The 24,732-nt window shown below is 37.9% G+C and overlaps 1 protein-coding gene across 3 annotated transcripts in view; it reads left to right on the top strand.

The window, feature by feature from the left end:
• The first annotated feature begins 9,096 nt into the window (after nucleotides 1–9,096).
• LOC104586384 (beta-amylase 2, chloroplastic-like) overlaps nucleotides 9,097–24,732 on the top strand; it is a 57,905-nt gene continuing 42,269 nt past the window's right edge. For 2 of the 3 annotated variants that reach the window (XR_733447.3, XM_010243599.3), the window contains exons 1-6: nucleotides 9,106–9,959; nucleotides 10,063–10,824; nucleotides 12,284–12,568; nucleotides 14,440–14,517; nucleotides 14,748–14,951; nucleotides 15,343–15,537. Coding sequence is in view for 2 of the 3 variants with exons in the window: in XM_010243599.3 (XP_010241901.1) it covers nucleotides 10,393–10,824; nucleotides 12,284–12,568; nucleotides 14,440–14,517; nucleotides 14,748–14,951; nucleotides 15,343–15,537 (1,194 nt within the window). In the remaining variant the exon portion in view is untranslated. Of the gene's footprint in view, nucleotides 9,960–10,062; nucleotides 10,825–12,283; nucleotides 12,569–14,439; nucleotides 14,518–14,747; nucleotides 14,952–15,342; nucleotides 15,538–24,732 lie in introns of all 3 variants that reach the window. The other variant, XM_088889509.1, reaches the window with a different exon arrangement.

The following is a 24,732-nucleotide window of genomic DNA, read 5'->3' as shown; positions in this document are numbered from 1 at the left end:
TTGTTTTAAATTTTATATTGCATTTCCATCATTAATAATTTTTTTTATTTATCAAAGATGTGTCCAAATTTTTTTGCAAATTTTCTTTATATTTTATATTTTTGTACTTTATTTATTTTTGAAATTTTTATTATTTAATTATGGTATCATGGAGTCAATTATGGTATGTCAATTATGGTGAATTTAATAAACATTAACTAAGGTAATTAAATTTGAATTTAAATTTTGAAAAATTATACCAACAATAGGTATGCATAATCAGGTTGGGAAATTAGGATGATGAATTAAACAGGTTTGGGATCAAGGGTAGTAAGTGGGTTCAGGAATGGGAAGGGCAATTTTTACAGGTACCCTAGCCGTTGTCATTCCTAGCCTCAAGACATTTTAAGGCACAAGCCTTGAACAAAAAAGAAAAAGAATGATATAATCCATAAAAACTAAAGACATGAAAAACATAAAAATAAGATTTTATAAGTTTTTTTTATATATTAAACATGGCTTCAGATCTATTTACCCTAAACTCTAATTACCATATAAATCTAGCTGCTTACCTCAAGGATATGAACCGACAATGTTTTAAGAACAAGGCATTCTTATTTAATTTCTTGAACCTATATGCATTAGTGAAGAGTGACCACCTATGTGATTCATGTGCTTTAAAAAAAAATAGATTATCAACTATGGGGTAAATGGGCAAGTGGGCAAGAACAACTCATGAACAAAGGAACAATCTATTTTCATATGCATTTATTTGGTATTTTTATATTTGTTTATTTGTGCAATATACTAATACAAAACAAGGAATTCTTTTCTGTCTTAATTTTCTATTTTACACTTATATAAACCTTGATATTCAACATTGGCATGCCAAATTCTTGAGGTTCAAGCCTTGGATATCACAAGACCCAAGGCCCAAAGGCGTAAAGCCTCAAAAAATTCAAGGCCTAAGCCTTTCTAGTGGGGTTTGAAGCTACTGTGGCCAGGCTTTTTTTTTCTAGCCTTGCCTCATCAACCTTTTAAACAATGATTTAAATATACATGCTTTTCTATGTTAAAAGTTTATATTGTATCAATGACTTAAATTGGATTTCACCAAAAAAATATATTACTAAAATTGGTTTGAATGTTGTGTTTTTACCATATTGTCATACATTCGTGTTTTATAATTTACACAAATTATTTTTCAGTTCATTTTATTCATGAAACAAAATATCAAAGTTGCATTTTAATTCATTTTTTTAGTAATATATAATATCTTGATCATTTTTAGTTTAACTCATTAATACTATTCAATATTTGATTACAACTTGAATTCAAATGAATTTGAATATAAATGAATCAAATTTATATCTTATATCAGATTCATTTGCAACCTTACATAAAATATTATTGAATATAGTTTTTAGGACAAATCTCTTAAAGTATCCCTAAGTTTTAGGAAATTAACTAATTTTACCCCTACTATTTAGATATCGTCTTAAAGTGTCCCCAAGTTTTTTGATAATTGACTAAATCCTCCCCTGCCATTAGCATCCATTAGTGTTCCATCACAATCCATTCATATGTGACACCATGTGACATATAGAATTTTTTAAAACCCAATATTACCATTTTGTGGTCGCTTTTTCCCTCTATTATTCTTGACATTTTCAAAATAAAATTCAACATCCACCTTGTAGACAAAATCACAACCTTCAACCTTTACTCGTTTGAAAGTCAATAACACAAATGGACATTGAGCTAGGTAGAGTTAAAATGGCATCCTCAATATCTAGTTTTTGGGTGGGAGACGATCTCTTGTTCACTTGTTCAGAGATCTTTGCAGCAATAGAGAAAGGAAATGATCCCATCTAGTTTTTGGGTAGCAAATAGATGTGATTCAAACCAATAAAATTAGTAGAATATTTCTGAATAAAGCACAAGAAATTAGGGAAGAAGAAGGAGACAACAAGGAGAAAGATTGGAGAAGAAAGGAGAAAGAAAGGAGGAGTTCGATAATCTCCTCTTTCTCCCACTAATCTTTTAATAAACTTGCTTAAGTTACATAATTTACAAGATTGCCTTTAAGTAGGCGTCCACATCAGCACTATACTTAGAAAACACAAACAAGAGGTAAAGGCCCAATAAGAAAACATAACAAGAAAAAACTAATAAGAGAGACACTAATGGGCTAGGGCCCATTCGGCCTAGTCTCTCTACACTCCCCCTCAAGCTGAGCATAGATATCCATCATGCCCAGCTTGCTTATATAATAAACCAACTTTCCTTTAGGAACAACTTTTGTCAAAACATCAGTCAACTGTTCTTCAAAAGCAACAAATAGTAGATAGACTTCTCCTAAGGCAACTCTTTCTCGTATAAAATGCCTGTCAACTTCAATGTGTTTAGTTCTATCATGTTGAACAGGATTGTGTGCAATGTTGATAGCAGCATGGTTGTCACAATATAACATCATTGGCTTCTCAGAGTCTATACCCAATTCATCTAAAAGTGATATCAACCACAAAAGTTCAGAAACTCCATGTACCATTGTGTTGTACTCTGCTTCAGTTGAAGATCTTGCCACTACAAACTACTTCTTACTCCTCCCTGATACAATATTCCCTACTACTATTGCATAGTAACCTGAAGTAGACCTCCTATCATCAATACATCTAGCATAGTCAACATCAGTGTATGCTTCTAGCTTCATGTGTCCATGTTAGCAAACAAGATACCTTTCCCTGGAGTCCCTTTTAGATAGCACATAACTCTCTCAATAGTTGCTAAATGTGTATCTCTAAGTGAATGCATAAACTGGCTTATTACTCTAACCGCATAGGAAATATCTAGCCGAGTCATGCAAAGGTAAAGTAACTTCCCAACCAATCTCTGGAACACCCCCTTATCAAGCAATAGTTCACCTTCAGTGGCTAACAACTTATGATTTAGGCCAATAGGAGTAGAAACAGGTCGAGCCCCCAGTTTCCCAGTCTTTACAAGAAGATTAAGAACATACTTTCGTTAAGAAATTAAGATACCATCCTTAGATTTGGTAACTTCAATTCCCAAGAAATATTTGAATTCTCCCAAGTCTTTAATTTCAAACTCAGTGTTAAGAAAACTCTTGAGATGAACAACTTCCCGAGTATCATTTCCTGTAACCACAATATCATCAACATAGACAATTAAGAGGGTCACTAAGGAATCTCTCCTCTTAACAAACAAAGTATGATCCGACTGAGTTTGTGTGTACCCAAAAGCAATGAGCTGTATGATAGGTGTTTGGAAATACAATGAGTTGTGCATTACCGTTTTCCTTTGCGAAGGGCAATAGAGAGATCAAGGTCAGGGAAGGTATCCGAAGTGGTAGAAGAGGATTGACCTGTTATCTCAATAGTGGTGGAAGGAGCAAGAGGCACACCTAAAGGCGTGGAAACAACTTGCATGTCTCTAAGTCTTTATCTTTGGTACCACTTCTGGATAATAGGATGGGAATGAAAAGTAGTAGGGGGTAAGTAGGAGGAGGAGGGGGAGTAGGGATAGATGACTCGATTAGAGGAGACTCTATAGAAGATTCGATGGGAATTGGAAGAGGAACAAATGGTGACAATGCAAACAACTCGTCTGAATGCTCCCCTTCAAGTGAAGTACCAAAGGAACAAACTCTACAAATGTGATATCTCTAGAAGCAAAGCGAGTGCTACGAACTGGATTAAAAAAACAATACCCTTTATGTGTGGAGACATATCCCAAAAAGACACACTCGTGTGCTTTAGGCTCAAATTTATGTCTTTGATGACTATAACATGGACATAGCAAGTGCACCCAAACACCTTGAGAGGAAGAGAAAACATATCATCATTTGGGAAAAGCAAGCTAAAGAGAGTTTTAAACCTCAGAACCCAAGAAGGCATTCGGTTTATCAAGTATGTAGCTGTAAAAACATCATCACCCCAAAACTTAACAAGAACAAGGGAAGCAAAAAGAAGGCTCCTTGCAACTTCACCACATGCCGGTTTTTCCTTTCCGCCACTCCATTTTGTTGAGGATGTAGGAACAAAAACTCCGATGAATAACTCCCAAGGTATCAAAGTAGGAGGAGAGACTCTTCTCAAAATATTCTTTTGCATTATAAGATCAGAGAATTTTGATCCGAGTGTTAAACTAGATAAGTATAAGTTCATGAAACTTTTGTACAATATGGTACTTCATCTCGGGATTTCAGAAGATAAATCCATGTGTAACGAGAGAAATCATCAATGAAAAGAATGAAATACTTGTAGCCCCCCATAGCAGGTAAATGATATGGCCCCCACACATTAGAGTGCACAATCTGGAAAGGAGAAATAGATCTTTTATTACTCATTGAAAAAGATTGTTTACAATGTTTAGTAAGTTCGCATGACTCACAATGAAGACTCAATAGGGATATTCCCTTAAACATTTCTGGAAACAAATGACTTAAAGCTAAAAAAGACAAATGACCAAATCTGAAATGACATGTCATGAATCTATTAACGAACTCTGATAAAACAGACTCCAAAGCAACTCCACTAGGTAATCCAGGACTTTGATCAAAGACATCCAACAAGTATATATCCCATTCGCCTCATGGCCACTCCAAATCGTTCTCTGAGACTTCAGGTCCTAATAAACACAATAAGTAGGAAAGAAGTTTATGCTGCGGTTCATTGATTTTGTTAAACTACTAACAGATAAAAGGTTAGTGCTAAGTTTGGGAACATGAAGGATAAAGGATAATACAAGTGAATCAGAGGCTTTAATATTCCCCTTGCCAGAGATGGGAGCAAGAGACCCATTGGCAAGAGAAATCTTCTCTCTACCCAAGAGGAGCTGGTACGAACAAAAAAGGTTGGGTAGGCTAGTCATATGGTCTGATGCACTAGAATCTATGATCCAAGGAATTCTATGATTACCTGAGACTGTAGCATGATTTGCAAAAACACGAATACCTGAATAGGCAAAAGCGGACGTAGAGGGGGTTCTTGAGGAGGAAGATGCAATAGTAGACTCCAAGTGATTTATTAGCTTCTCATATCTCTCAAATTCTGCCTTCACTATTGCCAACAATTCCACAACAGATTTTTCTTCACATTCAAACACTGTGGCAACATTTTCATTCTTGGGTTTTCAGACTGGCCACCCTTCTTAAAGCTGTTGTTGTTTCGAAACCTCTCAGTAAGAAGATCTGGATGAAGCTTCCAACAAGAATCCTTAGTATGTTTTGGCTTCTTGCAGTATTCACGTATCACCTCCTTTTTCTCATTTAGCCCCTTTGGTTTTATTCCAGCATGTGCAAAATGTTCTAAAGGAGGTGGGGTCTGTAGCTATACTTGTCGCCAGTTTTCTTCACTGCTCACCATAGAGTATGCCTGTGCAAGTGACACTTCATCCTTGGCCAAGATATTTTGCCTTGTAATATCAAATTCAAGATTGAGTCCTGAAATGAACTCAAACACCTTGTTTCTTTCCACAAATTTCTTGAAAGTTTCGACATCTTTGGTGCTTTTCCATACAAATGCTTCCAGAACATCCAACTTCTGCCATAGTGACTTCAACATCGAATAATAGACAGCCACACTCTTCTTCCCCGTCTTAAATTCTTCACATCACTCTTTAGTTTGTAAGCCCTTGCAACATTTAATTTTTGAGAGTATGTCTTTGTCACACTATCCCGAATCTCCTTGGCTGACGTCATCTACAGATAGTGTTAACTTATATGGGGTTGCATAGAATTTACCAACCACCCAATAATTGTGTAGTTATTCTGCATCCATTTCTCATATGTAGGGTCAAACTCATCCGACATTGCTTTACTACCCGTTAGAAACCCTAGTTTACCTCTACTACAGACATGGATCTTAATAGAATGTGCCCAAGAGAGGTAATTTGTTCCGTCAAGTTTAATTGTAGTCACTCTTGTCGAAAAGGAATCTACGGGACCAACCCCCGACACCGGGATCTGCTTCACCTCACTTTCAAAATGCTCCATCAATCAAACGAAAAAAAATAATGTTTTTAACCTTTATAGACCTAACTAAGGTCAGTCAAGCACTCAAAATCCCCAAAACTAGGGTTTCACCGTACCTGCCCTCCGGGGAGAAAGAGAGAAGAGGTAGCCGCTCAAACCAGAGCTATCCATACCACTTCCAACTACAGCTGCCCACTTTGGAGATAAAAGGGAACCCTCCAAACCTTAAGTGCCACACCCAAACAGCCTCTTGAACCCATAACTGGAAATTCTCTAGTCGGCTAGGGTTTTGGGAAAAAAGTTTGCAATCCCACTTTCTTGGCAATCTTCGACCAGATTTTGACTCTCCAAACCCTCTACCAACTAGAAAAACAAGATCTCTGAATAATCAACAATTTATCTCTCCATACACCTTTCGATTAGAAAAAAAGGTGTATGGAAAAAAAAGAAAAAAGGAAAAACGGAAGGAAAACCTGCTCTGATACCAAGATGTGATTCAAACCAATAAAATTTGTAGAATATTTCAAAATAAAGCAAACAAAATTAGGGAAGAAGAAGCAGACAACAAGACGAAGGAGGAAGATTGGAGAAGAAAGGAAAAAGAAAGGAGGAGTTCGATAATCTCATCTTTCTCTCACTAATCTTTTAATAAACTTGCTTAAGTTACATAATTTACAAGATTGCCCTTAAGTAGGCGTCCACATCAGCACTATACTTAGAAAACATAAACAAGAGCTAAAGGCCCATAAAGAAAAGGCCCAATAAAGAAAACATAACAAGAAAGAATTAATAAGAAAGACACTAATGGGCTAGGGCCCATTTGGCCCAATCTCTCTCCACAAATAATTTCATTGGACATCTCTATCTATTAGAAAGCTATGCCAAACAAAGAAAATTTGCCATGAGGAGAAGACCAACAAGATGTTATCAAATATTGTAATTTGAAAGTTTAAAGAAGAATGATGGATATATTAGTCTTTCTCATATTGCCATTAATGAAGACTAACGATATGGAAGGATTTAGTCAATTGTTAGAAAAAAAAAACTTAAGGGTATTTTAAGGTAATTTTTAAAGAGTAGGCAATTACATAAAAAATATAATCACTATATATAAAAAAGTAATATGTATTCTATTCGATCTTTGATCATACTATTAAATTGAATGGGTAAAGTGTAAACTCATAGAGTCCATATGAAGAGGGAAAGAGAGTAAATAAATTAAAGGGTAAATTGCTAAATCCTTCCTTATAGTTTCTGAATGTAGTTGAATCTTCTCCTAAAGTTTGGTAGTTACAATCACCTCCCCTGAACTTTCCAATACATTTGCAAGTAGACCTTTTTATCAGAATCTTTTAACAAGAGGCATAAAAATGCCCTAAATACCCATCTAATTACATTTTATCAAAATGTTTATTTTTCAAATTTTCTCTTCTTATCATTCGTTACCTCAAACTGTTCCAATAGGGGTGTCAATGGTATTCGAAAATCCGATTTTGAAATCGAGATTAGACATAATTGAATCAGATTCGAATATTTCGAATATCTAATCGGTCGAATTCGGATATCCTATTCATACTAAATAGATAATCGGATTCAAATTCGGATATGACCTGATTCGATTCGATAAATATTTGAATTCGATCAATTATTTAATTCTAATATATAATATATAAAATTTTTAAATGTTTTATATAATTTATATATATAATAATTAAATTATATAAATAATTTATATATTTATATACTTTATATAAGTAAAATATTTATTTTATATATTTATTAATTACCTAAAATAAATAATTAGTCGAATTCAAATCGAATCGAATATTCGAATATTTAATCGGATTCGAATTTGGATATTAATTTTCAATATTCGTCCGATATCGAATCAAATTCGGATATTGAATTTTTTAATTGGATTCGAATTCAAATATTGCCTGATCTGATTCGAATTCAATCCGTTTACACCCCTACGTTCCAATCTCTTTTCAAAATTGAATTATTTTCCAAATTTACCATTCTTATTAGTCGCTCAAAGGTAAAGCTACAACTTTAAACTCTATTATTTTTTTGTTCTTCACAAAATTTGTATTCTTTTTTTGGTAGAAACTAACAATAATTGCATGCGTATTTTTAACATTTTTTGTGTCTAGAGGATTCTAACAAAGGGGGTCTAGCTTTAAAGGGAGGTGATTGATGATTGCAATTACTAAACTTTAAAGGAGGTTTCAACAATCATAAAATACTTGAGTGAATGTTTCAGCAATTTACCCTAAATTATAATATTTTCATACTAGTGTGTAGGGCTGTAATCGGATCGGATGCAGCAAAATCCACATCCCATCCATTTATTGATAGCATACATCCGAATTTGATCGGATTTAAAGACTTGGATTCGAATCTGAATCCTAACAGACTCGGATCGGATTCAGATTTAATCCGATTCCACTACAAATTTTCTAATATATCAGAAATATTGAAAATTTATTTATTTTTTTTAAACTTTATATAATAAATTAATATAAATATAACACACTAAATTTATTATATACATAAATTCACATATAATATAATATATAGAATATCTTTTTTATAATTTTAAATATAATTATGTAAAACTTATATTAAAAATTAATAAATGTTATATTATAATCGGATTGGATGGGTCAAATCCAAATTTGATTATTAATCGGATGTAAATTGTAACATCTGAATCTGATTCAATTATATATACATCATCCGAATTTGAGATAATTGGACCGGATGTTGGATTGAGTCTTGAACTTTTAGGTAAAACACTACTAGTTAGGACAATTGGACATGAAGCGAAAATATGTATCAGATTGCTTTCCTGTAGGATGCAAATGGACCGGATCAGATTTGAATTAGGATATGTTTGAATCCAATCTGACATTGTTCATGTCGAATAAGATCGGATTAGATCGAATCTAATAAGCCTTGACTTGAATTCGAATCCTATCGGTATATCAAATCTTTGGATCTGATCTGACTTGTTTTCTTTAAAAATTAATAAATTATTAAGAATAAAATAAAATATACCAATTTAAATAAAGAAAAAATAAAAAAATACAAATACTTTTTAATTATTTCATTATATATACATACTTTTTATAAAAAATAAATAGTATAACAAATTTATAAAAATACAATATAAATAATATATATAACATATATCGAATCGAATAAAGGGGTGATCCAAATTCGATCTGATCCGAATTCGACGAAATAAGATCGGATTCTTTCCAGTTTCCACAGCTCCTACAGATATTAACACGAATCTGTTGGTTCACGAACTAAGTGCCCTCGGCAGACGACGCCCTCTAAACCCGCGTGCGTAATCCACACCATCGGCACGTGTGACACGTGTCGTTCGCACGGCCGTTCGATTATTTCTCTTTGCCGATGCTCTTCATTCGTGTTAGCATAAACTCAAGCAAGTGGCCGCACACGCGTGAAACCCTAGAATCCGCAGCTTCCCATGAACTCTTTCTCCGATCGCCGGAAACTCGCCGGAAGTCACAAATCCGATCCATTGAAAACCAAATAAAAACCTCCAATAGTCAAATCTGTAACAGATCTGTTTATACACGCCGGAGAACTTCCAGTTTCGAGACAATTCACCGGAAAAAGGTTTCAATTCCACCGGAGAAGGCCTAGGAATTTCTAAAGCTCGCCAGGAAATCTGATATTGGTCGAGAAAGGTGAGATTTTGTTAGGTGACTTCGCCGTAAATGTCCGCATCTATGGGAAAGTAGAAAGTGAGGTTGTCAAGGATTCAATTAGTTCTGATTCAAGGGGAAACCCTAAGTATTGACAGAGAGGAGAGAGCGACGTGTTGAAGTGAGCATTCACCGTCTAAACTTGAAAGAAAAGCTGCAAAGCGATTCAGATTTCCATGACTTCTTAGGCGGATGGCGCGAATGAATCGGGATGTAGTTTTCCAGTCGACAAGATAATAGAGAAGGTAACATCGGAAAGCTCAAATTTATTCAAATTATAAAGGGTTTAATTTAATTTTACCTTTTTCTTCAATTTCTTTGTCTAAACGAAATCCAATCCATACGCAGTTCGAAATAAGGCGGCAGAAAAAGTCAAGATCACCAGCAAAATTAATACATAATCTTCCAAATTTCACTCAGGAAATAGACAATCACTTTTTATTGAGCTGACACCAGAGTCTGCAGCAATTCCTCAGAGCCTTAAAATGAATGGAGTTGCTCAGATCTGGACAGCAGCGTAGCATAATCGCTATTTGACAGAAACAAATTATGCGAAGAAGGTAAGGAATTATAGTTTTGGCATTTCAAAAAGAAAATAAAGGTCAGGAATTATAGTTTTATCATTTTAAAAAAGAAAATAAAAGAAAAGGAGAGAAAAGAAACAGAAAAATAGGTACCATGACCCAAGAGATGGAGAAATTAGGGGGAACAAGCGAAGAAGATGATGAAGAAATGGAAATGGGAGTAAAAGAAGACGTCGATGAAGACGAAGACGATGAAGGGAAGAAAGCGAACAGCGCGAACGAAATGGCCGTCGCGGATGAAGGAATTGAACCAAACAGCACAAGTCAGTTTCAACAACAACATCAAGAGCAACTGTCTGCCTCCGGTGGGGTTCGAAGGTGTCGACCAAAAGAGGAGAAAGAACGAACAAAGCTACGAGAGCGGCACCGGAGATCGATCACAGCAAGGATCTTGGCAGGACTCCGCAGGCACGGCAACTATAACCTCAGAGTTAGAGCTGACATTAACGATGTGATAGCTGCTCTGGCGCGAGAGGCTGGCTGGATCGTCCTTCCAGACGGAACCACCTTTCCGTCTAGAAATCAGGTGCCTTCTTCTAGCTCTCTCTCGCCCCCTTACTCTTTTTATATGGATACATATCTGCCTTTGTTTCAGCGAAGCCTTCTCTCTCTCTGTTCTTTTTTTTTTTTTATTGTTCGAAAATCGAAACTTCGAATTGAATTTCTACTGGCTCCTTCTGCTTCTACGGCTCCACCGAGTCACCGACCTCTTCGGAGTTCGGACACTTTCTCTTTGCTTACTGGATTTTGATGAATGAAATGTTTTGTGTTGACCAGCAAATCTCAGAGTCTCCCCTCTCGTAGCATCATCTATCACGAACTTTGATGTGATGGAATGCTATAGAAGTAGAAACTTACTTATAACCATCCGATTGGAATTGTTTTTCTGTGGACAAGTTAATGGAACATCGGAGATGAAAGATCCCAATTTAGTGGAATTTTCATGAGGTTTTAGATGCCGTTTGGAGTAGCGTCAAGTTCCTTGAAATCGCTTCGGTTCGGTGCAAGCTGAGTTTTTAGCTGCGAGACACGCCACCTCTCGGACCCAGTATTTGATGAGTCCGGATCATCTGCCAACATAACATCTTCCAACACTCTACCAATATAATCTCACACCGCACATCTCATACATGGCGGTGGATCCCACTTTATGGTGGGTTCATGTTTAATGAGATCTGCGGTGTTACATCAAGTTCGTAATGAGACCGGATCTATTCCACACATCTGGCGCTTGTGAGGCGTCTAACACGCATATCCTATTATGCATTGAGAATATCTCCCATACTTATTAGTTATTATGGGAGATGTTCCCAATGCGGTGGATGTGGAGGCGCCCATTTGTGAGGAGCAGATCCCGTCACTAAATTGGTAGAGGGTTGGATGTTGGAGTGTGTTTTATTGACAGAACAGAAGATCCCATCCCATGCTGTCTTTCTAATCTTCTCCCAGCAAAGCGGCACATTAGTGAATTGTTGGGACGTTTGTTGGGATATCATTCGAAATGACCATGGTGGATGTGCCTGTGAGGCGCCCATTTGTGAGGAGAATATCCCGTCACTAAGTTGGTAGAGGGTTAGATGTTGGAACGTGTTCTGTTGGCAGAACAGAAGATCCCATTCCATGCTGTCTTTCCGATATTCTCCCAGCAAAGCGGCACATTAGTGAATTGTTGGGACGTTTGTTGGGATATCATTCGAAATGACGTCTATGCATCAAACGGTTATAACGGTTTCATGCGATCACCCAGATCATGGAACCTGCTATGCAGATTTGAAGCTGGAGTTGCAGTCTCAAATCTGACAGCTCCTGTCACGGATTTCTTTCCCGGCCACCTCTCTCGACCCATTTATCTGTGTGTTTGTTGTGCGCGCGCGATTGTTTTCAAGTTGACTTGAGAATGCTAAATTCAGCTTGTGATCTCCATTTCTAGTCTAGGAAGTCCGAAAAAAACCCAAATGGGGATTTTATCTATTCAAAATTTTCAGGGTGCAAGGCCTGCTGGTGCCCCTTCTAATGCGGCCGCAACTTCGTCGTCGCACATGATGCCGGTACAGACTCCGCCAGCTTCCACGAAAGGAGTCTCATCTGGGTTCCACAGTACAGTGGATTATCGCTCCGGTCGTATGAAGAGTGTGTTCATGCCAACTTCATTGCCTTACCAGAGGTCATCCTCTACTCGGTCTAGAACGCTTGGCATGGTGGGAGATAAAGGACAGAGGATTGAGAATTCTCTTCTCGGTAGTGGTGCGGACACTGTTGACGGTGATCAGGTACAACTGTGCAAGCACAAGTCCTTGTTCTGATTTTTTATTTTATTCTTTTATTTGAAATTTCATAATAAACACTGCTTAACTGTCTATGAGTTTAATTTCGAATCTTAATTCGTTGCCATTTTTAGTTTGGTATCATTCAACATGTGTCAGCTTTTATTTGAATGGTTCTAAATTCTAAAGTGGCCGAGTTACGTTTTAGTAAAAGGATTAGAAAAATGGAATATATAAGAAATGGATCAAACTGTTGAATAGCTTAGTTGAAACTTTGAAAGTTTGGCCTGGCACAACTCTTATTTCCATCACTGCGTGCTTGCTTTGGAACATTTTAGGAGTATATACCCTTCATTTGATGTGCAATGTCTTTCTTGTACATCTAATCTTCTATGTTCGTTCAGCTATCCCTTTGTCCTTGTATATGTGCATGTCTGTGTGAATGTAATCCAAGAATGGCAGAATGGAATACTGTAACAAAATTGTGGGGCTAGAGACTGGGTTTTCTCTAGTTTTCTGTTTGTATGGAAGCCTATGCTGGTTGTAGAGTAGCCTGCTTTTGAATTATTCTGAAGAGTAGGCTTTTCTACCTTTTTTACCAATTTCATTTATAAAATCTCTTTTATCATTGTTACTGATAAAAAATATCCCATTATTTGCATAGGTAGGAAATAACTATAGAAGTCTAGAGAGCCCTTGGAAACGTATCTTTTTTCCTATGAATTTCTGAATCAGCAGTTTCAGATGGCAAGATGATGTAGGGCAGCTTCAACTCTTTGTAGGTAAGTTAAAGACTAAGGCTGCGGTTTGGTCATGGTTACCTGGTTGAGTTCATTGGATTTGCAGTTGTAATTTTCTCTCCCTAAATGAATCTGGTTTATTAGGGGTAGACTCCTAAAATTAGTGTTTTGGTTCACTTTCCTTTTTTCTTGATAGATAAATATGATTTTGTTTCACTTATGTTCACCACAATTGGTTATTTGATAGGCCTTGACTAGGGGTGATCATTCCATCGCAGCCTAGCCCAACTAACTAATTTCGGGCCTGGGCCTGGGTTTTGAGTCCGGGCCAGGGTCATAGTCATTTTAGAACACCTCCCTTGATTTTTTTCCTTCCTTCTTTCCATCTCAGTTTCCACTTCCACCTGACCAATCCAGAAACACCAAGTGGTTTATATGGCTGGAAAGTTTTAGTTTAGTGATAATTTTAGCACTAAGAAGATGATGCTTAGAGGTTAAGACTCAACTGTGAAGAAATGTAGAACTCATATGGTCAATCCCAAGGATATGATCTATAGGTAGTTTACAAATTATGAGACACAAGAGAAAAATATTAAAGAGATAGATGATCCTAAATCTCTCAACAGATGCCTAGAATCACTCTAAGGTTTATGCAGTATGGTTCTTGATAGGTTAGAATGGGAAAATAGAATTTATATGGTTAATCCCATGTATGTGGGATAAAGATGCTGCAAGGGGGGGGGATAGTCCTAATTTTTTTTAGTTGCTAGAAAGTCAACAATATGATCTTAACAAAAGAAAAGCAATTTGGAATTTACACTTAGGTCATCAAATCTAATTCAGTTGTGACACCAATCTGTGGTGTAACTTCGGTCATTTTTGAATTTGCTTCTGGTTTTCACATTCTTACCCACATCATGCAATTTTACCTTTTTGGTCATCAACTAGCATCAAAATTTTATTTATAATTTAAAAGTAAAGAGGAGTGCTCAGAATTGCATGAGTATGGTTATCCTCCTTGTAGAATACAAATTTGTGCTAAACTTTGGATTTACACCAACATTTGGATGGTTTGCACTGAAGGATTTCCAAATCACTTTATGTTCTCATTGCCACATGTTTCTTTTTCTAAATCAGGTAGTGGATGTACCTCTGAAGTTGCAAGAGCGAGACTTTGCAGGCACCCCTTATGTTCCAGTTTATGTAATGTTACCGGTGAGGTCTCTCTCACTCACTCACTCACTCTCTCTCATTTGATTTTTTTAGCATAGTGGATTGTTTATTTTGCAACAACTCCTTACTTTGCCTTTTGCTTAAAGTGTTCAAAGTTCTTACCTTTGAGAAATGGTTTTGATTTGAGGTGGTGGTTAATTTGTAACTCTGATGATAAGAAGAAATCTTTTCACTTGTTAAGGCTTACTTTCATATCTTATCATTTTTGGCAGCTGGGAGTAATTAATATGAAGTGTGAACTGGTTGATCCAGATGGTCTACTAAAGCAGTTAAGAGTACTGAAGTCAATTAATGTTGATGGCATTATGGTTGATTGCTGGTGGGGAATTGTGGAGGCACATGCTCCACAGGAGTATAATTGGAGTGGTTACAAGCGGCTCTTTCAAATTGTGCGTGACCTCGATTTTAAATTGCAGGTGATGTATAACCCTTAATAAACCTCATTCCTCAAGCATGGAGATGAGTACCAGAGTATCAATACACAACCAGCCAATGGATTAGGTAGCAAACAAAAAACAATGTTTACGTTTTAATCCCTGACCCTGGGCCTGGGTAATCCCACATTAAACCTTCTCTTACTGTCTCATCCCAAGCCAAAGCATCTGCCAGACTATTAGCAGCCTTAGAGACCCACTTGAATAAGCAATTCGTATTATTGTTGTGTAATATTAGACTGAGGAATATTTTCATTTTTCTACTGTGTGCATTAGCTCCTTGTTACATGTGAACATTTGATATGAGAAGTGATATTTTTTTCAATCCCTATAGGATCTAATTTTTGGATTCTTCAATTTTTGATTGGGGCAGGTGGTAATGTCATTTCATGAATGTGGAGGCAATGTTGGTGATGATGTTTGCATTCCTCTGCCCCATTGGGTGGCAGAAATTGGTCGGAATAATCCTGACATATTTTTTACAGATAGAGAGGGAAGGCGCAATCCTGAGTGCCTCTCATGGGGAATTGATAAGGAACGAGTTTTAAGAGGCCGAACTGCTGTTGAGGTATGTTGATGATGGGCTTATTTTTATCTCTTTCATGTCTATTGTGGGCCTGTTAGCCTTTTAAATTATTCTTTCTTATTGGGCCCAATGGGCCTTGTATGTTTTTTTTTTTATTTTTAGCCTTATATTGCTGCCACCCTATGAGGGGTGCATATGTAATTTTACATTGATTTATGATCTACTATAAATTCTAGTGGGACTCTAATAGAGTACCGTGATCTGTTCTACCTAGAAACTCTTTCTTCTCTTGTTCTTTCTTCCTCCCTTATCTTCTCCCTTTCTGAATCTCTCTTCCTCCTTTCTTCTCTTAGCCTTTGCTGTTTCTGTTTAACCTTTCTTGCTGCAACCAAGTTGGTATCAGAGCTACCACTCTAAAGCTCATGTAGGCAGTTTACGCAGTCTGTAAGACTGTTTCTGTTTTAGTATAGATTAATCTCTACGAGATTGATTGGCATTATTGGACTTCCTGGATAAGATTGATCAGGTTTCTTGGTAGTTTTCTGCTTTCCGCAGTAGGGGATTCTTGGTTTGACCAATCCAGTGTTGGCTCTAGTGGTGGATCATGATCTTTTTTGGTTGTACTGATCTGTTTCTGAAATCGTTTAGGTGTTGAGGCCTTTTGGACTAATTTTAAGTTTCCAAATTGTTGATTTTCTTGGCCTGGTGTTATTGGGGTTTCTTGGACTAAGTCTGAACTATCAAATTTGTGTTCCTTTAAAAGTCTTTGAAAGGAAATAGAACCTAGTGGAAGTGATCAGAACGGTTTCTTGGATCCCAGAGTTCAAGTGAACTTGGTTATCATTAGAATGGTCTCGGACCATGATGATTGCTATTGGTGGTCATGGGAAGCTTGGTTATATTATTTGGGACATGGTAAAACCAGATGTTAAGGCCCCCATTCACTCTAAATGGATGCAAAATAACTACATGGTAGTATCCCAGTTGATTAATACTATGCAGCCTTATTTTAGGAAGAATTATATCTGGGTGAAGATTGCAAAGGAACTGTGGAATAAAAAGCCTAAACATACATGAGAGAATTGTTGGAAGTTGCACCCCACTTGGTTCCAGCAAGATTTAAGAAGGGATGTAGTAAGAAAGACAATGCTAATAGTCTCCACTACCATAACCCCATTAGCTACTAGACCTTCTGCCGTTCCTTTCTATCCAACAATGGAGTCTTTAGTTGCTACTAAAGCTTGGATGAAAGCCCGATATGATAAAAAACATAGAGCGGTAGAATTCCAGGTTGGGAAGTGTGTATATCTCAAGCTACATCCATATAGACAAACCTCTCTAGCCCTTTTATCTCTCTAGCCTGGAAAGGGTGGCACAAATTATCACCCAAGTTCTATGGGCCATTCTAGATTACTGAGCATATTTGGCTTGTGGCCTATAAATTGAATCTCCCAGGCACATCGTGAATACACCCAATTTTGCATGTATCTCTCCTTAAACAATGTGTGGGAACCAACATAACAAGCTCCACCATTCTACCTGAATTTGATGACATGAGCACGTTACAACTACAACCACGAGCCATCTTGGATTGTTGTTGGATCAAAGTGGGGAAGCAAATTCAGCAACAGGCCTTAGTAGAATGGGCAGGATAGTAGTGCATGATGCCACATCGGAATCTTGTGCAATTCTCAAACAAAGGTACCCCCAACCACTCCTCGGGGACGAGGTGATTCCAATGGGAGGACTTGTTAGGAGCCAAGATACGGCAGCCAAGGCAATAATAATACAACAAGTATACTCTAGATGGAAGACAAGAAGAGCCACCCAACAAATTCGGTTGCAACAAAGCAAGTGGGGAAAGAAACAAACATCAGACTGTTAAGATACAACTAAGATGTAACTACCAAATCTTGATCTTGATGGGATAACATGTACAATATAAAAGACCAAAGAAATAAGGAGGATCTGCACCATTCGAACAATCTTTCTCTCTCTCTCTTTCCATCTCTCTATCTCTCCCATTTTCTCAGGAGGTCGCACCCCCTTGAAGTGGTGCCTAACACCCTCTAACCTTGATCTTCCTACTAATTTATGTAAGGGCAAGTGTTGTTATATCATTGCTCTTAGCATTGCCCAGCATCAAGGTTTCAAATTTCGATATGGTACGCCCCTTATCGGGCATATCGTATCATATCTTTAAAATTCTGATATGAGATATTGGTGGAAAATCAGTGGTATTGTCTCTTTTCCATTGTATCGGGCCATATTGGGGGTGTATTAGGGCGTATCGACCGATACACTATGAAAAAGATACGGACAAAAAATGAAAAAAAAATGAAGGGGGAAAGAAAGCTTCTTTACCCTGTAATAAACCTTCTTTAACCCCAAAATGACTCTAAAACTCCAAACCCTATTCCTAGAGTGTTAGATATGCAAAAATATGCAAGAAACAAGTGTAAATCATTAATGTTTTTTGATGATTTTTCAAAATTTGAAAAAAATATGGCAAAAATAGGTAAGTTTTTTCAATTTTTCATAATATCTTGTGATTTCTTTTTTTCTTGAATGTTTAAATCTATGTTGATCTACATTTCTTACACTCAAAATCACTATTTTTTGGGAAAAATATAAAATAACAAAAAAATTGAAAATGCTATTTTTTATCTGCCTATGAAGACTTGATATGTTTTAGATCTATGGATATATCTATCATAACCATAGAGCAATTGAAATCAACACAAAGGAAAGATGCTCCTTCCCCAACGTGGTTTCCACTAGCTGAAGGATTCATTAAATTAAATTTTGACAGAAGCAGTGAAGATAACCTAGGACCTTCAGGTATTGGAGGCATTTCCAGGAATGCGGATGGACAGGTTTTGGCACTTTTTTCTGAGTCAGTGGGTGGAGGAGACTCTCTCAAGGCAGAGGTCTTGGTTGTGTTGGAAGGGGTAAGAAGAGCAAAAGAATTAAATGTTCGAAACCTAATCATTGAAGGTGACTCCAAGTGGATGGCTGAACAAGGAAGAGAATGAACTTTGGGAATATGCAAATGAAAAAAGGGAATTTAAGTGGCTGTCAAGGTGTATGGTCGTAAGGCTTCAGTGGGTTAAAAGGAGTACTAACTCATTTGTTGACGCCTTAGCTAAATAGGGGGTGGGAAGGACTCGGTCATTGTGGGCATATTTGTAATCTTTGCTTGTACTTTTCTAACCTTGGGGAGGGTTAAGAGAGTTTATCCCTTCCCTTGGTTGCTGTATTCTCTTTTATATATCAATTATTAAAATTCTGGTTATTGATAAAAATAGTTTTTTTATATTTTTAGAATTAAAAATAAATAATAATTAATTATATTTTATCACTTGATCACAATGATTGAATATATTATAATTATATGGATGATCTATCATATTCATAGAGCAATTGGAATTTCTTCTTTAATAAGTATTTTTTTTTTTTACATTTTATAATTAAAAGATGTAGAGAACACTGATGTGGGCCCCACGGCTGTGGTCCCCACTGTGTTCGTATGACAGCACATGTAATCTTTGTTAGTTATATCGGTGTTAGTTGGTAGTTATTTCAGACAGCTTGTTATTTCAGCTTATTATTGTTTTATTTGCCATGTAAGCCTTAAGGGCAATTCTGCCTTTTTCTACAATTAGTGAACATAACATATAAATATTAAGAGTGGGGCGGCAGATTCAATCAATCTGTCCCTCTCCTTTCTAAACACTTGTGTACTTCTGCTTCTCCTCCTTTTCTCCTTCTTTTCTTCTTCTTTTCTCCATCCGAAACCTTTTTGGATTCAAGACTGATTGTAGTCTTGATCGACTACTTGGTATCAGAGCCTATCTAGGGTTTCTCATGTGTGTCTAGTCCAGTCGACCACATGAGAACTGCCTAGGGCTGGAAGCTTACAAAGAACTGTTCGTCGGCTAATTCTTGGAGGTTACCAAAAGGGTTTAGTAGTTGTCCGAAGGCTTGTAGAGGCTTGGAGAGTGTTTTGGTAATCAGGAAGAATCATAGAAGGTTAAAAGGATCAATATTAGGGTTCAGGCCGAGATTGAAGGTAGTGATTAGAGTTTTCTGGGTAAGTTTTTTATTTTTCCTTGAGATCATTGTCAGTCAAAGATAGGTTGGACCTATCTAGGAGGAGCAGCTGAACTCTCCTTTATTTTCTCAGAGGCGATCAGGTTTTTCTGATTTTTTTTAGGGTTTGTCATTAACCCTACGACCAGATTTGAATGTGAACCTATTTGGAAGGTGCGGCTGAACATTGTTTATGTTCTCACAAAGGTTTCCTTAACCCTACGATCAAACCCTAAATCTGCTTCAGCATTACAAATTGTTTTCTAAGTGGTTTCTAGACCTGTTTTGGCTTTAAAGCCTGTTTTGGGGTGAGAACCTTTATTGGACTGCTTACATTCTGAACTGCCGGTTGGTTTCAGATCAGATCTGAACTGAACTTGTACAGAATTCTGACTATGATAAGTTATTTAAGTGCTGTTTTCTATTGCAGTAGCTCTAATAGTTTTTAATTACTGATTCTTAACCAAGAATGGAGTTCAAGAATCAGGGGGAAGGTGTTTTTGGGAACAACAGTTCTGGTAATATGTCTAAGACTGCGTTTCAGATTACAACTGTGAGATTTGATGGATCCAATTATTTAGAATGGGCCCAATCAGCCATGATGGCTATTGGGGGAAGAGGAAAGCTTAGCTACCTATTGGGAGATGTGAAAGAACCTTCCAAGGAGGATCCAATGTATACCAAGTGGGTTCAGGAGAACTACTTGGTTATGACATGGCTGTGCAACTCTATGCAGCCACATATCAGCCGAAATTATTTGTAGGCAAAAACAACTAAGGAGATCTGGGATGTCATGAAAGAGACCTACTCCCAACCCCTTAATGTTGCTAGAGCCTATGAATTGAAGTGTGAGGTAAATAACCTCAAACAAGGAGAGAAACCAGTCTCTGTTTATTTCTCTACTTTGAAATCTCTGTGGCATGAAATTAACCATCTGGAGACTCTTGAGTGGGAAAGTCCGAAAGATGCACAGACCCATAGAAAGCAAGTTGAGACCAATAGGGTGTTTGAATTCCTGGCTGGTCTGAATTATGATTATGACATTGTGAGACAGCAAATACTGACAAGAGACATTGTGACCTTATCTCAAGCCTACTCTTTGGTGCATAGTGAAGAGACTAGGAGAAAAGTAATGATGCAGCATCAGCCCTTCCCCCCAGCCCTAGCAGCAGTTAAACCTAAGTCTGGGGGTGATATAGAAAGGGACATGAAGAAGGAAGATAAGCGGGATCTAGTGTGTGAACATTGCAAGAAACCCAAGCATACTAAAGATACATGTTGGAAGCTACACCCTCATTTAGTCCCAGCAAAACTACGGAACAAAAGGGGTAATGCTCATATGGCTGTTAATACCGATTCTGCATCCTCATCGGGCACAAAAGGCACGCCCCTAGACACCTTACCTGCTATTCGGGCTGCCCTAATACAGTTGGAAAAGGAGGTTGGGAATTCAGCTCAGTCATCTCAGTCATCATCATCCCATGCCACATCAGCCTTTGCTCATTCAGGTACTCGGGCCTCAGCTTACCATGCTTCATCTCCAGGTAACACTGAACATTGTTGGGTAATAGACTTAGGTGCATTTGACCATATGACTAGCTTGCCATCACTGTTCACTACTTATCACTTATCTTCTGGTTAGAGATAAAGTATCCATTGTTGATGGTTCCCTTGTTCCCATTTCTGGCAAGGGAGACATCAAGTTGTCTGATACTATCTCCTTATCCTCAGTCTTGCATGTTTCTAAACTTGATACTAATTTACTTTTAGTCAGTAGTATTACAAAACACCAGAACTGTTCAGTAACCTTTTTCCCTGACCGGTGTGTTTTTCAGGATTTAGAGACAAAGAAGGTGATTGGGACTGGCCGTGAGATGAATGGGATCTATCTGCTTGGAGAGAGTTCTCATTGGAAAGAGCATGTGGATAAGAAGTCTTTTGTTTCTCAGTCTGTGAGTCTGGTTATGCTTTGGCATAATCGGTTAGGTCATTTATCATTTCGGTCTTTGAAGAATCTGTTTCCTAATTTGTTTGAGTCTGTTGAGATGTCAAATTTGAGATGTGAGAGTTGTGAGCTTGCAAAGCATTGTAGAACATCTTATTCCTTGAGTAATAAAAGAAGTAGTAATTCTTTTGATGTTGTGCACACCGATGTTTGGGGCCCGTATCACATCCCTTCTGTGGGAGGTACAGATATTTCCTATTGGTTGTTGATGACTATACCCGTTTTTCTTGGGTTTACCTTATGCGTTCTCGAGATGAGGTTCCCGTTCTGACCCAGACCTTTCATTAGATGATTTTAACCCAGTTCAGGGTCAAAATCAAAATCCTCAGATCTGATAATGTAAAAGAATACTTTGCCAAGCCACTGGCCTCTTATCTACCCGATCATGGGGTTATTCACCAGAGCACTTGTCCTTATACACCACAGCAGAATGGGGTTGCTGAGAGGAAGAATAGGCACATTTTGGAGGTGGCTAGAAGCATTATCTTTACCTCCAATGTGCCTATCCGTTTTGGGGCGATGCTATTCTCACAACAGTGTATCTTATTAATCGGGTTCCCTCACGGGTTCTTGACATGAAGCCTCCATTTACCCTTCTATACCCAGATGTGGAATTATTTACTATTCCCCTTAAAACCTTTGGTTGCACCTGCTTTGTTCAGATTTTTGGCCCTCATCATTCCAAATTTTACCCTAAGGCCTCCAAATGCATTTTTCTCCGTTATGCACAAACTCAAAAGGGTTATTGCTGCTATGAACCTATTTCCAGGAGAAGATTTGCCTCGATGGATGTCACTTTCTTTGAGGAGGTACCCTATTACCTTAGGGTTTCTCCTCAGGGGGAGAGTAGTGAGAATTTGGGCCTTTTTCCTCAGGGGGAGAGCAGTGAGAGTGGGGTTAACTCATCTGAGGTTCCTTTACCCATTCCATTGAGTGATGAGGGCTGTAATGGGGAGGGTTGTCAGAGGTGTCAGGAGTTGAAAGTCTATCACAGGCGGTGGAGGCAGGTTGATTTCGGTCATCAGCAGTCCAGGCCAGCCCCAGTTCCTTCTGCGGATCCAGATCCAGGTACTACAGTCCCCTTATCAGATCCAAGTCTCACTGAGATACCTTCCACTGTTGCTACTTCCCTTCCTTCGGATGACTTTGATCTCCCCATTGCAGTCCGTAAAGGGAAACGACGTTGCACCACATCCACAGCTCACTGCATTTCCCAGTTTCTGTCCTATGGTCGCCTCTCTCCCTCTTCCAGGTCCTTTTTCACTTCAATTGCTGATATTCCTATCCCCAGAACAGTGCAAGAAGCCTTGTCAGTTCATAAGTGGAAAGACAATGAAGGTTGAAATGGATGCCCTTTGGAGAAATAATACTTGGGAGCTAGTTGACCAACCCAAAGGAAAGAAACCGGTTGGATGTAGATGGGTATTTACTGTGAAACATAATGTTGATGGTTCCATTGAAAGGTATAAAGCCCGGTTGGTTGCAAAAGGATTTACTCAGACTTATGGTATAGACTACTTGGAGACTTTTGCCCCAGTAGCAAAGATGACCACTAATCGAATTCTGTTAGCCCTTGCAGCGAGTTATTCTTGGCCTTTGTTCCAGATGGATGTTAAAAATGCCTTTTTGAATGAAGACTTACAGGAAGAAGTCTACATGCAATTACCCCCTGGATTTTATGATGCAGGGACAGGTAAGAAGGTTTGCCGACTGAATAAAGCATTGTATGGACTAAAGCAATCCCCAGAGCTTGGTTTGATAGATTCAAACTAGCCCTTGGAAAATTCGGCTATGTATAGGCCCAGTCAGACCATACATTGTTCGTTAAAAGAGTGAACTCTTCTTTAACCTTGCTTGCTGTATATGTGGATGATATTGTAGTGACAGGGAATGATAATAGTGAGATTGAGTCCCTCAAACGACTCCTTCATCAAGAGTTTGAGGTGAAAGATCTTGGTGCACTACGATACTTTTTGGGTATTGAGGTTCCTAGATCTAAACATGGGATCTTTATTTCTCAAAGGAAGTATGTTCTAGATCTGTTAGCAGAAACTGGAAAGTTAGGTGTCAAGCCTGCAGATACACCCATTGAACAGAATCACAAGATCAGTGCAAAGGGTGGAGAGCCTCTTGAAGACAAAGCTATGTTCCAACGGTTGGTTGGAAAACTCTTATATCTTTGTCTCACACGACCAGACATCAATTATGCAGTCAGTGGTTTCAGCCAGTACATCATTCCCCTAGAACTACTCATCTCCTTGCAGTTGAGAGAATATTAGCATACTCGAAGAGATGTCCAGGTAGAGGTATATTGTTCAAGAATAATGATCACATGAAGGTAGAGGTCTATACAAATGTTGATTGGGCTGGGAGTGCTGATGACAGGAGGTCTACCTTTGGATATTGTGCCTTTGTAGGAGGTAACCTTGTCTCTTGGAGGAGTAAGAAACAAAGTGTTGTTTCTCGCTCTAGTGCTGAAGCTGAATACAGATCGATGGCTAATGGAGTGGCTGAAATCCTATGGCTGAAGTCACTACTTGAAGAGTTGGGTATTGATTATGAGAAGCCCTTGATGTTGTATTGTGATAATCAGGTGGCTATTAATATAGATCACAATCTGGTGTAGCATGACAAAACTAAACACATCGAAGTTTATCGACATTTTGTCAAAGAAGGGGTCTCATCTCAAGAAGTGTGTCTCCCGTATATCACCTCCAACATGCAGCTCGTAGATCTTCTCACCAAGGCTGTTCCAAGGAAGAAGTTAGAGGCAGATCTATGCAAGTTGGGAATGACAAATATCTATTCCCAACTTGAGGGGGAGTGTAGAGAACACTGATGTGGGCCTCACAGCTGTGGTCCCCACTGTGTTCGTATGACAGCACATGTAATCTTTGTTAGTTATATCAGTGTTAGTTGGTAGTTATTTCAGACAGCTTGTTATTTCAACTTATTATTGTTTTATTTGCCATGTAAGCATTAAGGGCAATTCTGCCTTTTTCTACAATTAGTGAACATAACATATAAATATTAAGAGTGGGGCGGCAGATTCAATCAATCTGTCCCTCTCCTTTCTAAACCCTTGTGTACTTTTGCTTCTCCTCCTTTTCTCCTTTTCTTCTTCTTTTCTCCATCTGAAA

The sequence above is a fragment of the Nelumbo nucifera genome, chromosome 6, assembly GCF_055504915.1.
Source record: "Nelumbo nucifera cultivar China Antique chromosome 6, China Antique-T2T, whole genome shotgun sequence".
Classification (NCBI taxonomy): Eukaryota; Viridiplantae; Streptophyta; class Magnoliopsida; order Proteales; family Nelumbonaceae; genus Nelumbo; species Nelumbo nucifera.
The sequence above is the reverse complement of the archived record's forward strand: the minus strand, read 5'-3'. Positions and strand labels throughout refer to the sequence as shown.